The sequence below is a fragment of the Sprattus sprattus genome (genome assembly GCF_963457725.1).
Source record: "Sprattus sprattus genome assembly, chromosome: 10".
NCBI classification, from domain to species: Eukaryota; Metazoa; Chordata; class Actinopteri; order Clupeiformes; family Clupeidae; genus Sprattus; species Sprattus sprattus.
Genome location: NC_137908.1, coordinates 10,207,665 through 10,227,664, shown reverse-complemented (window position 1 = coordinate 10,227,664; position 20,000 = coordinate 10,207,665). Strand labels below are relative to the sequence as shown.

General features: G+C 46.7%; 1 protein-coding gene and 1 long non-coding RNA gene across 3 annotated transcripts in view; one reads left to right on the top strand and one right to left on the bottom strand.

Moving 5' to 3' along the window:
• Positions 1-11,128, top strand: part of LOC308371853 — a 21,306-nt gene extending 10,178 nt beyond the window's left edge. Inside the window, exons 2-3 of one of the 2 annotated variants that reach the window (XR_013968810.1) lie at positions 6,287-6,468; positions 8,996-11,128. This is a non-coding gene — a long non-coding RNA (uncharacterized lncRNA). Of the gene's footprint in view, positions 1-6,286; positions 6,490-8,995 lie in introns of both variants that reach the window. The other variant, XR_013968811.1, reaches the window with a different exon arrangement.
• A 1,874-nt stretch (positions 11,129-13,002) lies between these two features.
• mtss1 (MTSS I-BAR domain containing 1) overlaps positions 13,003-20,000 on the bottom strand; it is a gene marked incomplete at its 5' end in the record, with an annotated part of 62,276 nt that continues 55,278 nt past the window's right edge. The window contains 4 exons of the mRNA XM_080846769.1: positions 13,003-15,768; positions 17,097-17,123; positions 18,408-18,564; positions 19,624-19,764. Of these exons, the coding sequence (XP_080702895.1) occupies positions 14,555-15,768; positions 17,097-17,123; positions 18,408-18,564; positions 19,624-19,764 (1,539 nt within the window). The 3' untranslated portion in view covers positions 13,003-14,554. The remainder of the gene's footprint in view (positions 15,769-17,096; positions 17,124-18,407; positions 18,565-19,623; positions 19,765-20,000) is intronic.

The window sequence follows — 20,000 nt, the reverse complement described above, 5'->3', positions numbered from 1 at the left end:
TGGACAATGTCATTCAGAGGCAGATCAGAGGGTCTAGTGGTAGAATGGGACAGAAAAGAAAGATCTCCTTCTCCCGTTCAGCAGTGTGCCGCCCAAATTGCCCTTATGGACAAAGCGCCCCTGCTCAGACTTGAGTTTCACACACACAGAAACACACACCAATATATCCACACAAAGAGGCAAAACCTTCTCAAGTGTGTCGAAGGGGAGTTACTCAAACAAACATCTGACACAGTTTTCAAAGCTTAGTTCTTGAAAAATTGACCGAAAAGTGTGTGTGTGGTCCACAAGGACAGACATAGTGTGTGGCGTGCAAGACGGTGACTGCCACACAGACGGAATGAGCGTGGTGACGGTACTTTCCTTTTCCACTTTCACATTCCTGCTTTTCACAGAACTAAAAAATGCAAACTCAAATCATGTGACTCAGTCTCATTTAGTGTAATGAACCTCCAGCTGAAAAGAGACAGGGAGGGACCTTTTTTTTAGAAAAGACAGAGGAGAACAGGCCTCACAAAGGGGTTTACGTGAGCTGTAAAGTTTTCACTGACCGAGGTTGAATTCGTGAGTGTGTGTATGTGTGTATGTGTGAATGTTTGTGGTATACAAGTGTGTGTACATATATATATATATATATATATATATATATATATATCTGTGTGTGGGTTTGTGTGCGTGTGCGTGTGTGTGCACGTATGTGTGTGGTAGAGCCCCTGTGAAGTGGAGGAAGTGGTGTGGTGTGTAATGATAGTAGGCTGGAGACAGCGCACCTCCTCACACTACTCCAGATACACGGCCGCAGGCCAGAGGGCGCCTGAGGCTTCTGCCTGAAGCTCAAGCTGCTTCTTGGTAAAACGCCTCCCCTTCACCGCCACCCAACCCCCCCCCCCCTCCTTTGAATGCAAGGCCAGGAACAGAGAGAAGAGACTCAGGCCATGTCCACACGGAACCTGGATTGCCTGAATCCAGATTTTTTTTTTGGATCAGGTACCTTTTTTTATCGCGTCCACACTGAGCAGTGTCAAGAAAAACGCTGGAGTGAGGTGGTTGAATCCGCTGTAAAGACGTCAGAAGTGACAGAAGAGACAAGTCGAGATCCAACTACTGGACTACTAGACTTCTCTACCACCTGAAATCACTGTTCTACAGCACTCAAACCGGACTAGTTAGAATCACGCACTTTGCCATAACCCTTGTGTAACCCTTGTTTGTGTTAAGTTACCATTTTGAAACTTCCGTCTATAATACAAATTATTTTACGTCAGATTTGCTCATATAGGCTATTGCTGACACTTTTGAAAACTGGTTTTAAACAATGGTCTGTTGCAAATAGATTAAACAGTGATAGACTAAAGTGTGGCTTGTTAATGTCATCCCTTTCCTAACCAGCTGTTTAACAAAATCAATTTAGTTTATGTTGTTGATGTTATGAAGTGACACAGTGGGGTTAATAAGGGTTCAGGCTGAAATTGCTAGGCGGGGTGTGGGGCGTTCACGTGGGGCAATGACATCATCGACTTAGAAAGTGTCCGGATCAGGCGTCCACACGAACAGGGATCCGCTGGCGGGTTCGAATCTACCCAATCTGGAGACCGGATTCAAAAGGTTGCTGAATCAGTGACCCAATTTGCCGGGTTTGTGTGGACGAGAAGCCGATCCGACCATATTTCTTTCCGGATTCAGGCAATCCAAATTCTGTGTGGACGGGCCCTTACAGACAGACACACACACACTAGAGGTTGGAAAGGCGGCAAACTGACACACACACACTAGAGGTTGGACAGGCGGCAAACTGGCATCATGAAGGAGTTAAAAAGAAACTGTCATCTGGGGAGTTTAAAACGATACTAAACAAAGGGAAATCTAATGTACAGTATGTAGCTCTTTCTGCTTAATAGTGGATGCGAAGTCGGATATGTCATCGTAAGAAGTGTGCATTTTTAATGAAATATGATTGATGCCATCCTTTTTCTCCACAACAACATGGATTAAACCTCGATGGTTGGACTATGTAGATAGTTTTATAACAAACGTTGCAGTGCAATTAAAGTTTCCAAGAAAAAAAAAGATCTTCAATAGTAAGACTTGTTTGTTGTGCCTCTTCTTAAGTTTATCTAGTGTTTATGTGTAGGCTAATTAATTTTGTTCCTGCACTGTGAACGATTGAATTTCAATATGCTTATTGACCCTCTTGTATGCGCTTGTGCGTTTAACAGCACTTGTGTGTCTGAGCGAGTGCATTTATCTGTTGATGCCCAAGTTTAATAAAGGCAGGCTATTCATAAAGTAAGTCAGGAAGTAAATGTTTCATTAGTATAAACAGTTGAGACATTCACTCCATCGGGCTTGGGTCGGGTTTGGACAGAATATTTGAATGGCTGTCTGGCTCGGGCCGGGCTCAGGCACTACTCTGTGGGACGCTGGCCGGGCTCGGACAGAAAAACTCGACCCGATCCACACCCTAATACACACACACACACACACACACACACACACAGTCTGAGAACTGAGCAAGACGCATACTGACTGAAGCCTGACCCATGTCCACATGTAGAAGTCATTTACAAACAGTACAGACACACACATAAACACACACACAGAACAAATGTACAATAACCTCTTTCTCTTTCTCTCTCTCACACACACAAGCATACAGTACACTCACTGAAGGAGGGGAGTGAATCAGCCAGCTGGAGTACAGTAGCTCCCTGGAGAATGTTCACTCACCTCCAGCTCGCTTCCCTTCTCTCTCTCTCTCTCTCTCTCTGTGTGTGTGTGTGTGTGTGTGTGTGTGAGCAATCTCTCTGGCTTCACACAGTGCATCCTATATCTGACTGACCACATGCTCATGCTTGTGTTATGTTGTCACACTTAAACATTCATACTCTTCTTTGTCACACAAACACAGAAACGAACACACACACACACACACACACACACACACACACACACACACACACACACACACACACACACACACACACATAATCCACCACCTTTGCTCTCTCCCAAACCACACTGATTTTTCAGACAGATCTCTCTCTGAAACCATACAGTCCACTCTCCGCAATTCCACACAGTGTCCTGACATTACAAATACAATGGTATGCAATAAATGGTAACTTGTTCTAAGTGCAAGTAACATTTACTGCAAATCAAAGTGTCTGTAAGAGATCCGTTTGGAAACACGCAGAGAGAGCCTCAGCCCTAGTTTCTTCACCGGCATTGATCCCCCGCGGCTCAGTGAGGGATATATTGGCTTCGGACTGATCCTTCTTCTGCCTTCCAATCGCCGATGATAGATTTACCGTCGTGCCGTATGTCATGTTTATGGCAGAGGACTCAGGCTGCGCGTACATTTCTGCAATGCCAGCAATGTGTTTCGCAAGCTGCATACGGTACTGTGGGCTGACAGCAAAACAGTCTCGGCCCCTCTCACGAGGCCTGAGGGGCTGTTCGCAGTTTTACAGGAGAGGGCCGAGATGATTTTTGAGGCACGTGGACTTCCCCCTGGTACCTTCACGGTGAGTGAGAAGAAGGGAGGGGCAAGAGGCATTTAAAAAGAAAGTAGCCCTTTCACAGAGAGGAGCAGAGGGAGGAGGAGGTATCTGGGGTAGGGGGTGTGAGAGCCGAGCCCCCTATACTAGTTCTTGTGGAGCCTTGAAGGCCACAGCGTGACTGGAAGCCCCCCGAGGGCCCCTGTGGGATTGTCACACCTGGGACAGCTCACATGCTCCACAGCGGTGAGAAGTTTGTGGGAGTGTTGACAGGCCAATGATAAAAGGCAAGGAGCCAGTGGGAGGTGATTGTGTGTGTTTGTGTGTGTGTGTGTGTGTGTGTGTGTGTGTGTGTGTGTGTGTGTGTGTGTAGGAGGGAAAAAGGCAGCTTACAACTTGCAAGGAACTTAAAAAAAAGAAGATAGAGATCACTTCATAATGTCTGTCCATCTGGTGGTAGTTTCCAGGGAAATGGGTTAAAGATATTCCCATGCATGCATCTGCCGGGAAATATGAAACCTAGCCTCCTCTCGAGTTCAAAGTCTCTGCTTTTCCACCATTCACATGAGGTACAGCACTGAGCCATTTATTCTGGCTATGGACAGAGAGAGAGAGAGAGAGAGAGAGAGAGAGAGAGAGGTAAAGAGAGATATTTAGAGAGCCCGAGTACAAGAATTGAACTAGTGTGTTTTTTAATCAGAATCAGGCAATGCAACTAAGATGTATTGAATGTGGCGGAGAGACTAAATGGACCACAGCAGCGCAGAGAGAGAGAACACACACACGTCAGCTTTATCCAATCAAACAAAGAGCTTGGCTGGCCTCAGACAGGGGCAGTTAGAGGCAGGTGGAGAGAGAGGGATAAAGAGAGAGAGAGAGGGATAGGGAGAGGCAGAGATAAAGAGAGAAAGAGCAGTTGAGAAGGGAGGTTAGCATTCTGCTGGTCAAACAGGGGTTAAGTCCTCCCTCACAAGCTTCCCTTCCTGCTCCTGCTTTTCTTCCTTTCTTTCTTTCGTTTGCTCGTTTGTTCGTTCTCTCTCTCTCCCTTTCTCGCTCCTTCCTTGGAAAAGGAGTCGCTCACAAGAATGCAGGCATGGCACGTGTCCAGAGATTTGCATAGGGCTGGCGGGAAACAGACCCTCCCTTTGTCAGAACTGTACGGCATGCAGGAATTCCTCGCCCAGCTGCTGGCTGCCTTGGTTCTCTGCGCTCCCATTAGCTGGCCGTTGGCGCGCTTTTGCCCGAGCTCCCTCCCTCTCGCTCTGGCTCTCTCCGGTTTCACACAGCCAGCACAGTAAAGAACAAAAGGTCAGTGAGGCCACTTCCAGGGGGCGGGGGATCCATAGAAGCGCGATCTCCAGAAAATAGTATGGCCTGAGAAAGAAAGAAAGAAAGAAAGAAAGTAAAAAAAAATGAATGTAGAAAGAGCGGAAGAGAAAAAAAAGGGGGGGGGGGGGAAGGTGGTAGAGGAAAAAGCTTTTCAAAAGATAACAGGGATGTCGAGCAACCAAAAACAAAGAGAGAGAGGCCCGTAACTAAAACGAGACCACATGCCTAGAGTAACACGTGCTCAGTGAAGGTTTCCATTAAAAAATCTTTCCGGGCTTTAATGGGCCGGCGCCGCCTGTCACCCACTAGCTGAGACCTTCCTCAGGGGAGCAGAGGGGGGACAGAGGAGGTGAGCCCAGATGAGATGAGAGTCACAGATACCCCTGATCTTTTTGCCTGGCAGGCAACAACACCGCTGCAATCTGCTTAGGCCATTAGCGGCAGCTGAGACCCAAGTATCCAGCCCTGGGTGAAAGTCAAAGGGCTGACCTGAGAGCCGGCCGGTCAGTCAAGAAAGGTCCGGAGCGCTTGTGTGGATGCAGCCTGCATCTCAGGTCACCTCTGCTTGAGTTCAGTGTTACCTGAATGCCTGTATCAGTGTACAAGTTGCATGTACAGTACACTCCTATAAGCCTATCTAGACTTACAAAACGAGGGCATCTAGTGGCAGTGAGGTGACACAACGTCACTACACTACCACACACACACACACATATCCAGCCTAGGTCACACTTTAAGGACTGCCGTCATCCATTAAGGACTCTTTACATCCTGGAGGCCATTGTGCAGAGCTTTCTGATGTCTCCAAAGAAATTCAATTTTGGGGGTACCTAACAATGGCCTCCTTCTCTGCTGGGAACATGCCAAGTCTAATTATCTCAGAGCAAACCTGGTGCACTCTAGTCTAGTTTCCAAGAACCCTGCGCCTGCCCCCTAAGTCTTCCCCCCTCACGTGGACTTGTGGACAACAGGCTGCAGTTGCCATAGGAACGCGGTCACTGAGGACTGAGTCGGGCTGCGTTTTGGCGGGAAAGCTCCCTCGCTGAGAGGTGCTTTTGTTTACCTTCTCCCTCTTCCTCATGAGAGCTGAAAACTGCAGCTGGCACTGGTTATGCCCAGTGAGTGTGTTGTGCTGTGTGCCCCGCTTACCAGATGATCGTTATCTGTTTGGCTGAAGCTTTTTGTGTGTCACGATGGCACCTGTTAAAAAATAACTTTTATTGCCCTTTTGTTTCCTGTCATAAATGAAATAGCTTAACTGGTGTGCTTATCTCATATTACCCACAAAGGCAGGAGTGGGGGTAAATAAAAAGCATTTTACATTTAAGGAACTGCCTAACCGCCTTCCTTTGTCAAACTGGGACAAAAGGCCAGTTTAGCGTGCTGTTAGCGTGTGTTAGGAAACTGCCTTGCCCACAGTGTTGCTCTGAATCATTTGTTTCGCTTCTGTGTGTTTGAAGATGACAGGAAGCACAACACAGTCCAAGAAAGTCATTCCTGCAACCGTCCAGAGTGCATTTGGCAGAGGAACAAAGCCTGCTGAGCTCCTGTAACCCCAGCTATCAGTCTGCAAGGTCATAAAATAAACAACCCGACGGAAACACTCAATGCCTACCATGCCTGGGACTAATGACCAGAAGAGGTGAGGCAGGGTCCAGGAGAGGTATGGCACAACTGTCACTAGAGAGGAACACACAGACTCATCCCAGCTTGTCAATTTACACCCCTAACAAAGATCACTGTTAACAATTAAAAAAAAATAAAACCATACAAATAAAGATAAAGCATGAGGTATATTTGAAATGACAGATGCTCCTTTCAAAGGAACTTTCAGGTTCGCTTCTTCTCACTGGCACACGAAACACTGAAACTGACTAATTTTCAAAGAGAGAGATGACAAACTGAATAACAGCAATGAAGGGGCATTCTGAGTAGGCCATGGAAACTCACAGGGCATCAGGCACACTGACTTCTTTTTTTGACGCAGAGACACAGAGGAGCCAACCAACCAGGGGCTTTGCCAGAAAATGAGAGTGGAGGTGGGCACAGACACAATGTGGGTGGGCCTGAAAATGCCCTCCACAGCGCTTTCAGGGGGAGAGTGGGGGATGTGTGCCTCATAGACATCAACCGGCTGCTCGACCTCCCTCGGTACCGCCACTCTACTCCCTAAAAGCGCGAAGTTAGTTAAAGCAGGAATGTATTTAAATGTACCCTAAGCGTAGCTTGTGAATATTACAGTTTTTTTCTTAGCTTGGGCTTATTTCTAACTGCTTGCTTTACCTCATTTTTAAAATATTTTACTGCTTGCTTTATCTATATTAAACCTTAGTCAATGGTACTTTAGTTTTAGCTTTGCTATAAAGTTTTAGTTTTTAAAGAGCTTTTATGACTAGAGTGTGAGATGAGATTGCTTGTCAGAGGCATCCCGTGTTGAAATCCAGTATCTTAACTGATTGGACCAGGTCCTCCATGGCCCACCCCTGCATATGCCTCTGGAAATGTCTGCAGTAGATCTAGGCTTGGAGCAGTACTGCAGTTGTGTAACTCTAGCAAGGCTGCAAATTAGATTTGGGTGCTCTTAATGACACCCTAGAGGGCTTCAGAGTGACAGCTGTGTCCCTTCTGCACATGATCAGACACACATGACAACCGAAGATGTGGGAGCCTGGCATCCATGAAGAGGATGGAGACACAAGCAGAACATCCATGAAGAACATGGAGACACAAGCAGAACATCCATGAAGAAGATGGAGACACAAGCAGAACATCCATTAAGAGGATGGAGACACAAGCAGAACATCCATTAAGAGGATGGAGACACAAGCAGAACATCCATGAAGAAGATGGAGACACAAGCAGAACATCCATTAAGAGGATGGAGACACAAGCAGAACATCCATTAAGAGGATGGAGACACAAGCAGAACATCCATGAAGAAGATGGAGACACAAGCAGAACATCCATTAAGAGAATGGAGACACAAGTAGAACATCCATTAAGAGGATAGAGACACAAGCAGAACATCCATTAAGAGGATAGAGATACAAGCAGAGCATCCATGAAGAAGATGGAGACACAAGCAGAACATCCATGAAAGAGATGGAGACACAAGCAGAACATCCTTTTTTTTCCCGTAATGAATTCGAAATTATGTTTGATTAAGTAAGGCTATGACAATATTCTTGTTTGGGTTTTTGAAAACATAGTATGCGTCTTATCCTTCTTCCTCGCATTCTTTCTTCCTTCCTAGACTGATCTACAGGAAAGGGGGCTGCTAATTGGGGCCCAGGGGGGCATTTTATGAACTAAATCAGGGGTGTGAAATTGGTGGGAGGGTCACAAACAATGACCATCCCTAATTCCATGCCTCAGGCAAGGCTCACCTACTTTACAAAGCCATCCTTGTCCAGCCACTCGGGAACCCACACAAATACATCTTATCCCGGAAGTCATCACTTTTCAGTCTTTTGTAACACAATTGTTATGTATAAAAGACCAGAGAAAGTTCCAGCAAAGTGATTTTTTGGGGGGCTGGGCTACAGATTTATGGCTCTACTTAGTCAACCCTTTACTTAATTTCCATAATTGTGTAATTGTTTACTTCAAAGCACAAAACGAAACCGGCACATTTGACAGCACATAAATACAAGGTCTAATTTGTATCTATGGCATGGGTTGGGCAGTACTGCAAAGAGCACCGGCAGACACTGATAAGCAGCGGGTTTACAGTCAAACTGGCATGCAGGTCCTCCCACGCAGGATGATTAGGGATTGATGAGGACGAGACGGTCCCTTTGAAGGGAGCGCTTCTGAGGCAGGCCTTCCCGCCGACAACTCCCTCAGGGGGGCTCGCAATGACAGGCACAGCCAAACACAGAGATGTTCTCACACACACCGAGAGATATCATGACGCGTCAGGTCACAGGAACCTGCTCATGTTTCTCTTTTTGAAAATGCTTAGACTCACCACTGAATCATCCAAATTTACAGCCCGTCACAGGCCGAAACAATTGGTTACAGCACAGAGAGGCGCGGTGCTAAATCTTCGGTGCTGAAAGCCAGGGTTCCGAAGCACACAGTATTTGAACAAAATGAATGCGAATGTAACCAGTTCAATCTTTGTATTCCTTTTTATGTGTTGAATTGGCAACGTTTTTCTCTTTCAGAAGGCAAGGTGGACTGGATGATTTCTGAGCCTGACACTGGACACTAGCAGGACAAGATCGAATGAAGAAACTGCTACTGTATCTTCCAGTCATATCAGCAATGTACCATTCAGTGCACGTGTAACTAATATTGGCAGGTCCACCCAATTGCCTTAAGGTTAGGCTCATCAGTACAAGCCAGGGAGTACTTTTCAACAAGCTCACACTAGGACAATGTGCTATTTAATATGACTAAACCAACCTGGAGCAAGGAAAGCTAGCCTGAGATGCCTCCTCCCTCGAAGTTCCCAGCCGGAATAACAACTAATGGGAGCGGATATGATAGGAGGGAGTGGATGAAACTGCAGATGAGTAGGGCATTAGCCACAAGACACACAGAGCCACTGACACACGCACAGACACCATTTCAAACCGCATCAAGACATCCAGGGAAAGGGATCACAATACGCCCCATTGACTGGCGGGGGCTGGGGAGTAGGGGGCTTTTGGTTAGGGCTTAGTCATCCATTAACCTCCTCTCTCTTCTGAGGATGCTGTTGTTTTTATGTTACACAAGTCCCCCTGTCTCAATGTCATGTGCAAGTTATAACACACACACACACACACACTCTCTCTCTCTCTCTCAAGAGCTGCAGTAGGCTGCGGTAATTGGAGCAAAGTTCAGAGCAGTGTGTCTGTGGTCATATGGCAACGTGGCTGAGGCTTGGATAAACTTAACGCTCTGGAAGTGAGTCAACAGCAGTCTGCAGGCCTGGAATGATGGAACAGTGAATCAACCCCTCTCTTCCCCTCCCCTACCATCACGCCGATGAAAGCCAGTCCACAGAATCGAGAGCCTCAACTAGATATGCACGGCCTCTTCACCTCAGAAGCGCTTCGTCAAGCATGACCAGATAATAACAGAAGTGAGACTGTGAAAAGGAGCAAGACACCTCCAGATGGGCTTTCTAACTGATTGTACAGTTAGTTATTTGATTCATTGGTGAAGTCCCAGAGTCTAGACCAGGCCCTCAAAGATCAGTCATCTCACAGCACAGCAAGATGTACCAGAAAATGTGTCATAGGCTACAGTAAAAATTGTGTTTTTAACGGTCCCACTGTTTTAGTGTATGTGTGAAAAATCAGAATATTTCAATTATTTGATTTACGGGTTGAACTGTTAAAATACCGATATATGCAGTGCCTTACTCAGCTTGGGTTACTAAGACAGCCGGCAAACGACGTAACAATTCCTCATCCGCCTCTTGACCGGAATGGCCCACCGCTGACTGGAAATGACTCGTGGTCTCTGCGTTTCTCTGCTTTTGGCGCCCCCTTGTGTCCGAGGAAGAGAGGAACAGGTGACGCAGGCTCACGCAAGAGCCGTGTAATCCTGAACGGAATCCAGGGCTGATGAGATCACCGGCAGAATCACGCTCTATCTTTGTTTGCTTAGTCATGCTGACATTTGTTTACGGTATCCATCAAACCAATAAGGTTTGTTTACACTGGGCATTCAGTAAAGGGTGACTCATCTCTACAAATAAAAACACAACACTATCCTAGGTTCTAATTCTAATACATTTAAGACAGTCAATGTAATTTTGCTTAACTGCCCATTTTTCCAAAACGTGTGTAATACTTCAAATTCTAAGGGTCAAATACCAATGAGGTAGTTCCTGTAATTGGCCAGTTTGAGATGGAAACCTTCACAATAGCCACTGCAGGGAAAGTGAAATGTAATGAATTACATTACACATGGAAAAAAATGAGAGTTAAAAGATGCAACAATCTGTTTTGTTTTGTGTATTTAAAACCCACAATTCTTTTCTTTTAAGGCCTCAACTTTAACACACACACACACACACATATATATATATATAAAAGAGACACACAGTGAATAACAGGGACATTTTAGAGATCAACTCCCTTTAAAAACCACAGCAAACTTCTGGCCAACCGGGGGTCAGCCCTACAGCCTTAAAGGACTCTCAGCTCCTCACACTGAGATTAAAGCTCCTTGGTTTGAAATACCACCTCATTTAATGTTTTGCTGAGTTATTAAAGTAAAATAAGAGCATGGTTTGGTGGTTTGTATGCAGGGTATTGAGACTTCTTGAGGATCTCTGGGAACGCGACCGAAGGCTATGTGGCTGTGGGTTCTTTAGGCTAGGATGTTTGGTGACTGAGCGGTTCATCGGGAGCGACTCACAACCGCTGTTTACGCAACATGTCAATGAACCACAACTCATTGCTTCATTCATGAGGGGACAGGAAGAGTGGTGGCTGTAGAGAAGTAAAAGAACTGCAGTTAGGGATTCCTCAGCACTTTCTCTCTCAGTTCTCCCTGTAACTCACTCGCTCACCCCTCACACACACACACACACACACACACACACACACACACACACACACACACACACACTTCCTCTTCCTTTCTCGCTCACACATACACACACACACACACACACACACACACACACACACAGGGCTGCAGATGTAAGATAATTCCCTTGAAACCTCTAAAGTTAAAAGGCCTGTCCACTTCCAATCTGGCCATTACTACATCAGCTTAGGCATTTACAGGAGCCATGCCATGCCAAGCAAAGCTAATCACATTAGCAAGGGGTTAAACTACAGCAGGGCCCCATAAACCCATCAAAAAGCCCCAGCGCCTGGACGATAAGCTCTATAATTACGCCGTGCCGGGCAAAGAAAACCCCATCACCTACGAGAGAGGCTATGTCCTCCGGTCCTCCCAGGAGAAAGGCCTCAGGTAAGGCAATCCTTGCTCACAAACCACAACTATACCAACGCCGGCCACATGAGAGGACAAGAGAGAAATGGAGGGAGAGGGGAAAGAGAGAGGGAGAGGAGAAAGAAGAGATGCAGAACAATGGGGCCGGCCGTACAGTGGATGGCGGAGGAGGTAACTGGATCGGTGGCGACAGGTGCGAGGGTGAGGTGTCAGATGAGGGGGGATGAGGAGAAGAATGGAAGAACCTCGATGGAGGAATATGAGATGACAGAGAGAAAGAAGGAGCAAGAGATAGGTGGGTGGAGAGAGAGAGAGAGAGAGAGAGAGAGGTTAATGTTGTGTGTGCCAGCATGATATCTTATTTCTGTGCAATCCTCTCATGATTGTCCAGACAGTTTTGTTCTCCGTTTGAAAAGAGCTGTTCCAAACGGGCAGTGCTGTCAAGGGGTGGAGTAAGAGGCACAGTCGCTTCCAGCAGATTAGCAGAATAGAAGGCCGACACTGACTGATTCTCATTCATGGATTCTCATAGTGAGCTCCTGGAGTCTGTTCTAAGAAAAAAAAAAAAATGAGTGCATATTAATTCAATCAGACAAGGTGTATTCTATTCTTTTTCCTAGACAGGTATAGTTGTTTTTATGGGCATTATACAAAAGGTCCAACACTGAAAGTTTGAATTAATCATCAAAACTGTGTCGGCACAATGCACAAAAGTATGAAGTGCACTGGAAACAATTATTTCAAATCATTTGAAGATTTATCAGTAAAATCTCTTTGGTTTTCACAAACACAAACATTAGAACAATCAATGATTTTTAGCCTTACTCGGCACAAATAGACGCAAGCAGGTGAAGGGAGAGAAAGTATAACAGAGAAACTAAATGTCCTGCATTAGTTTCACCCACAGCACTTCACACCTGGGCATAGACACCATCCCACACGCACGCACGCACGCACGCGACACACACACACACACACACACACACACACACACACACACACACACACACACACACACACACACACACACACACACACACACACACACAGCTAGCAACTAAGGACACTGATGAACTGATGACGATAACCCCTTGTCTACACAGAATCCAAATCTCGCTTGATAACGGTGGGGATCTTCGATCAAATTAAATTTATTTACTGAAGAAGAGAAGGCCCTCGGTAGGTGGGCTTAGTCTCAAATGCAATTAACAAGGTAAACAGCAAAGAGCAAATGACACAAATAAAAATAAAAGAGCAAAGGCAATGTAAAATAATAAAATAACATTAATGAGACAAAGTCATGATAAAAACAAAAAGAATGAAGAACTTGAACCATGTGTCTGACCCTCTAACACAGCACAGTGTGTGTGTGTGTGTGTGTGTGTATGTGTGTCTGCGCAGAGATGGAGAAAGGGGTCTGTATGTACAGGTAAGAGGGTTCTCTCTCTTAGGCGAGTAGGAGGGTTCCAGAGGAGGGTCACCTCCTCAGCCGGCGCAGCCTTGGTGTGGCCAGAGGGCTGCAGGAGGAACAGTGCATAGGCCTCTAACACACCCCGCTTTCGGGAACAAACCCAAACTTTGGAATAATTTACTTCAAAACAGGGGCCAGGGTGCAGACTGTTACGCCAGAGGTTGGCCCAATCCCAATAAAACAAACGTCCCCAACAGCCACCAGAAGAGACACACAAGAAGGGAGTATGGGACTTCATCAAATTGATTTGGCTATTTGACAGCTCGGCCTGAACAGAGATCAGAACTCAAATTAGCACCACATTCAAATAAGAAAACAGGATGTCGACACCCCTGGAATAAAGCACTTAAGAACAACATAAGAAAAAATCTTTACCTGAAATGGTAAGTGGAGAAGATGCCACCAAACCAAAAAAAAAAAAATGAGAGAACTACAACTGAACAGAAGACACTCAGAAGAATGGGTTTGCCTCTGGTCGGAGTTGACATTAGCCCTCCCAACCACAGAGAGTGCAGACCACTGGCTTTGTCTCTCTGTGTCTCAAAACACAAAACTGTGTCTCTTTTTATCACGTTAAAAACTCTCACTCATTGTCCAAATAGTGTCTACGAGTCCCGCAATTGCATCTTTTGACCTTCAGGCATTCTTTCTTGTGCAGCGTCTTTGATTCTCATATGCTGGCCTGTGTGATCAGCGACATGTGCCCAACAAAGCGAGGTTGGGCTTTACAAGGCAGACATCCAGTCCTTTTGATACCCAGTCCATGTTCTGTACAAAAATAGATAACCGGGAGAAGACGCCAGTGCTATATTACCAACTAAATTAAAATATAACATCAAAACAAACAAAAAAAACAATAAACTGTTTCTCCAATATAACACTAATATATACAGTTTCTGACCAGAGGCAATAATAAGACTGAAGAAGCAAGGCCATCTTTAATCATTTTTTTCTCAATGACAATATAAACATATAACTTTTATATATATATATATTTATATACTGTATATATATCTTAAGCTCTGATGGTCTATATATATATAGCCAGCAAATTTTAAATTAGGCGACATTCACACGGACGACTGTCTATGCTTGACGACACTGACAACATTTGTTTAGCACAGTGCAGTTTCAGAGAGAAACTAAAAATCCCAAACAAACGTCATTGTTTTTCCTTTCTTGGTTTCTTTTCAGACCTTTTGTGACTTTTAAATCGTGAGGACAATGCTTCAGCAGCCCTCCTTCAAAGGCTTAACGTGTTTGGACAGGAACAGGAAGGAGGAGGGGAGCATCGAGGGGTTGCGTCGTGCCGCACTGCTGTGCACTGGTTCGGGTGCCAGCAGAGGCAGCATTAGTTTAGATGGTTTGGGGGTATGAGCGGCCCCGAGCGGTCGTTGGTGATCGTCCGCCTCAGCTTGACCCGGCGGATCATGGTCAGCATGTTGCCCTCTCCTCCGCATGGCTCCGTTGGACTCGTGCCCTCGTCTGTGCCCTCTGGACCTCCGCTGCCAACCTCCTGCAGCTGAAGCTGTAACGGCGGGGCTGGGGCACAGTGGTCACTTTCTCCTGGTAGCCCCACAGCGTTGGTGCTGTGCTGTGTGTGATCAGCCTGGTGGGGGTGGCCTGGCTGCTGGGGCTGCTGCTGCTGATGCTGCTGCTGCTGGTAGTGAAGATGTTGCTGTAACTGTAACTGTTGTTGATACTGATGTTGATGTTGTGGTGGTTGTTGTTGTTGTTGTTGCTGATATTGTTGCTGATGTTGTAGTTGTGGATGATTTTGCTGCTGCTGATATTGTTGTTGAAGGTGTTGTTGCTGATGTTGTTGTTGGTGCTGATTTTGTTGTTGGTGCTGATAGTTTTGCTGCTGCTGTTGCTGCTGTTGTTGTTGGTAGTGCTGCTGCTGTTGCTGCTGGTACTGCCTCTGCTGCTGCTGGTGCAGGGCAAACTGCTGCTGCTTGTTCAGCTGGTACAGCTGCTCCGTGCTGTTGCCCAGTGGCTGCTGCCCAGGGTACAGCGAGTAGTAGGGTGACGCCAGAGCGGTGTTCAGGCTCTGCGTTGACTGGCACAGGCTGTGCCGGGAATGGGTCGTCAGCTCAGAGTGGGCTACGCCAACGACGCCCCCTCCACTTACTACTCCTCCTCCTCCACCACCACCACCACCACTACTACCATTACCCCACCCATCTGTGGGCACGGTGCTGTCGTCCGGGCCCAGGCCCACGGTGGAGGCCGAGGGGCGCAGGGGCACCTGGGGGGTGCTGATGGGGATGGGTACCCCGCCACTGATGGTGCCGCGGCGGAAGCTGGGCTTGGAGGAGGGCTTGCGGCGGATGGTGGCGTGGGAGCCTGCCCGCTGCTGCGCCAGGGCCTGCTGGGAGGTCTGGCCGTGGGGCAGCAGGGGCTCAGGGTCGGCCAGCAGGCTGACGGTGGACGCCGGCCGCTTGCTCTGGAACAGCTTGCGGTACTGCAAGCTCAGGTCACTGTTGCGCGGAACCGTGCAGGACTTGTCAAAGTCTGTTGGGATGCGGCCATCTTCGCCACCGTGTAATGAGATGTAGTCATAGTCTGAGGGGTGATGAAATAGAGACAGGGAAGGAAGGAGAGGAAAGGAGAAGAAGGAAGTAAAGAAAGAAGGAAAAAAAAGAAGGTACATTTAACAATTCAAAACAATAAGTCTTTGTTATAAATCTGTTGAAAAAAAAAAAAATCTTTTTTATGTGGGATGACACAATTATTCCATGAGATTTTAACACACAATAGAAACAATGAGAGCATTTACTAAACTTGGGAGAGAAAAAAAAAACAATAAACCATAAAAATATTGTGCCTTCGCCCCAAAGTGGAAAATCTGACTTGATGGAGGCCAATAAAAGATGGAGGCGTTAATGCTGATAAGTACACTTTAACAACTTGTGGCAAGCTGGAGTTTGCTTTGGCACAGTCGGACTTTGGGGAGGCCCTGGCACAAGCTTTAGAGGCGCTTCAAGAGCTGGAAACTCTGGCTGGGTAAGGAAGAGGGTTGTGGAATGGGAATGGGTGTGTGTGTGTGTGTGTGTGTGTGTGTGTGTGTGTGTATGTGCGTGTGTTTGGGGGGTAGCAGGCAGAACATCAGACTGTCTTGCAACCAGTACAGAACAACAGTGTTAAAATGCAGGCTGTTGCTATCAGACTGGAGACGCCAGGGTCCCTCACCCTTGACTAATTGCCATGACCACACACACACACACACACACACACACACACACACACACACACACACACACACACACACACACACACACACACACACACACACACACACACACACACACACACACACACACACACACACACACACACACACACTGCTCTATTCCTGGAGCAGGCTGACGCACACTAGATCATTGAATCACTGGGCTTATCAGTTGATGAGAAAAAGCCCTGAATACCTCCCACCCATAGATATATGCCTGTACACACACACACACACACACACACACACAGTTTCTGGGCAATGGCATCACATGCAGACCCTTACATGCACATTAGTGGCCCTAGGGGGTACTTAATCTGTAACTCCCGACACACACACACACACTCGAAAGCCTATTACTAAAACCTCCCTCTCTCTACATGACTACACAGTAGGAACTGCCGACATACCACACAGCATGGGTGATATTCCTTACTTCTCTCTCTGAGCTGTCAAAGGGCACAACATGACGTGGCTTCAGGGCACAGATGTCACACTGACCGACATTGGACTGCTCGACAGGATAACTGGCGAGGTGTGATTGTGTGTGTCGTGTGTGTGTTGTGTGTGTGTGTGTGTGTGTGTGTGTGCCATGGGGTAGTGTGGAGTGTTTTGAAGAGGGAATGGACATGAATCAGTACAGGAATATACTCCAACCTACCATAGAGAGGAGGCTCTTTCTTTAGGGCTGAAAGAGAATATAGAGGTGCGTTTTAAACTGGGGTCCAGAGACAGAGAGCACGGAGAGGGGTTCTCAAAAGCCAGGTGATGCAAGTGGATGTGGTGGCAGATGCTCGGGTGAACACATCCAAACACAGGTCACACAATGGGGTAGCAAAGGGGGTGTGGTTGATGTTGATTGACACAAGGTCATCAGTGTCATCATCATCATTACCTTCAGGCTTCATGCAGGATTGTTTGTTGTGGTGCAAACTATGTGATTGCTTCCACACACACACACAAGTGTTCCTCAGGCGATACTCTCATTTATGTTTGTGCACTTTTGTATGTGTTTGTTCAGACTAACTTGAATGAATGCATACATGTTTGCAAGACAGTGACTGTGTGTGTGTGTGTGTGTGTGTGTGTGTGTGTGTGTGTGTGTGTGTGTGTGTGTGTGTGTGTGTGTGTGTGTGACCAGGTGGAGTGCAGCCAGCCAGCCAGCTTAAAAGACAGACGCAGACAAATATACTGGTCTTTAGTTTTCCAGGCGAAAGCAATAGAGCAAGGGACCCTCATAAACTGCACTTCTTGGAATGACTGTTTCTGAGAAGAGTTTCTGGTGTCTCTAATGAACAGGGCTTTCTCAGAGTGACTCAGAATAAGAGAAGTCAAAACACAAACTGCTTCTACAGATGGTGTTGTGAGATCCACCTCATGTTAATGAATCTGGCAGCAGGGGGGACTGTCAGGCTTTTTAAAAGTAAACAATTACTGCTCTGGGGGAAATGCAGCGAGAAAATGGCCCTTGTGCTACTCTTTCACAGGTACATAAAAAAACTAAATGTTTGTGTTTAAATAGACCTCTGACAAAAGAGATTCAAACATAGCCCACGCTTTTGTTTTGAGGAAATGCTAATGGTTAGAACCTCTGAGTGAGACACTCTTATATGTGTCAAGAGTGTTTGTGTGTTACTGAAGGCTATGCTGTCCTCCGAGGACAATGAACAGATGGGGAGACGAGAAGAGTTTTGCAGGATTCTCTACACAAACATGCTGTGCTCATAGCCATGAGAAACAAATAAGAAAAGAAAAAAGTACAGGTGGAAAAACACAGTTGAGAGAGAGAGAGAGAGAGAGAGAAGGAAAGAAAGGGAGAGAAAGAAAGAAAGAAAGAAAGAAAGAAAGAAAGAAAGAAAGAGAGAGAGAGAGACAGCCACAGATGGAAGCACAGCTAGAGAGACATGCAGCTGGGTGCAGCAGTGAAGGCATATGCAGGGTGATGGGGGTGGGGGCAGGGATGGTGACTGACCGTGGGAGGGGATGGTGTCCTCGGAGCAGGAGGGGGTGGTGGTCTGGGTGCTGTAGCCGCTGGAGCAGTGGAGGGAGTCACGGCTGGTGCGCGGGGCATCCGAGTTCAGGCCGCCTCCGCCCAGCGTCAGAGCCAGCTGCTCCCGCGCTGACGGAGGCTTCAGAGAGAGACGCAGAGAGGAGGGGGGAGAGGAGAAAAGAGAGAAGTTAAGATTGAGGTGGTTAGGTTTCAATGTTATCATCATCATTAGTGGGGCATTTGCCAAACCATGGCTTGAGACATAAATAGAACATATTCAGCACTTAGACCTAAAGAAGCAAATGTTCAAAGAGAACACAAGTTTATACTTTACAGGAAACCAAATATGAAACTGCGAAAATACTTTAATACACAGAGAGTTTTCTTACAGCATATATGACTGTTCACTCAAACTACACAAAATACAGGCCTTATTTAAAGGAAGGCTGTTAATATGCACTCTTGGTCTCGTGCTGCCACCACTAGCTCAACATTAGGCATTACACAACCCTTCAAACCAACTCATTAACACCTCATTAACACTGCAGAGGGAAACCTGCCATCTCACCATCACACAATCAGTGTACTTCCAAACCAAACTCCTGCCGAGTTTCTGTGGCGCGGCTGAATGTTGCGGCTGCGGTGACAGCCTTTAATATAACAAAACAAAACCTGTCTTACATGCTGGCTTTCCCAGAACATGACCTCCTGTCTGAAACACACACCTCAACCTCCAGGCTAGAGCCAAGCCGTCCCAAAATAAGACCTGCATGTATTCCATTTAAAGCAACAATAATATGTTTTGGTATGACCCTAGCAAGCCAACTACCTAAACCATGGAGAACCGTGGGAGAACAGCCCAGTTGGCACGACTGGATATTCACGGCGTGTTCCGTCCCGGAATACAGAACTACACAGTGAACATTCTGGGTGGCTAGTGGTAACGGCCCGTGTTTATCTGTCCTTCACATGACTATCAAAATTAATAAAGGGATCTTACCAACTTTACCTAGTTGCCTGTAAAAAAATTAAAAAAATCCATCACCTCAAAAAGGTGGCTAAGTCTTGCATAGTGTTGATTTGAAACCCAGTTCTGTATGATTGAAGGTGAGTGCAACAGGGCCGAGAGGACAGGACACACAGAGAAGAGGATGAGGATGAGGAAGAGGAAGGTGCCTCAAGGGAGGAAGAATAGTACCTTGGTGGAGGAAGTAGAGAGTGCGCGCCCCCTCTCTCCGTGCCCACTGTAGGCGTTATGTGGCGGGGGCATGGCCGTGCCGTTCTCCGTGCCGCCTTGCATGCCCCACTGTGGCTGGCTGTTCATCCCTCCTCCAAGCTCCTGTGATTTGTGAGAAACACTTCAATCAAACCTGTGCCAGCCGATGCCCACCTTTATGACTGTGTGCCAACGTCTATCCAACAATGTAACTATGGACATGGGGTCGCCGAAAGACACGGATGGAGGCTGGCGCACACATGGTTAAGCATTCTGGATGAACAAATACATGCAGAGCCTCATGCCAACACGCCAACGTCATCACGACGGTTACTCCAACAGGACTGGAGAAAGCAGCA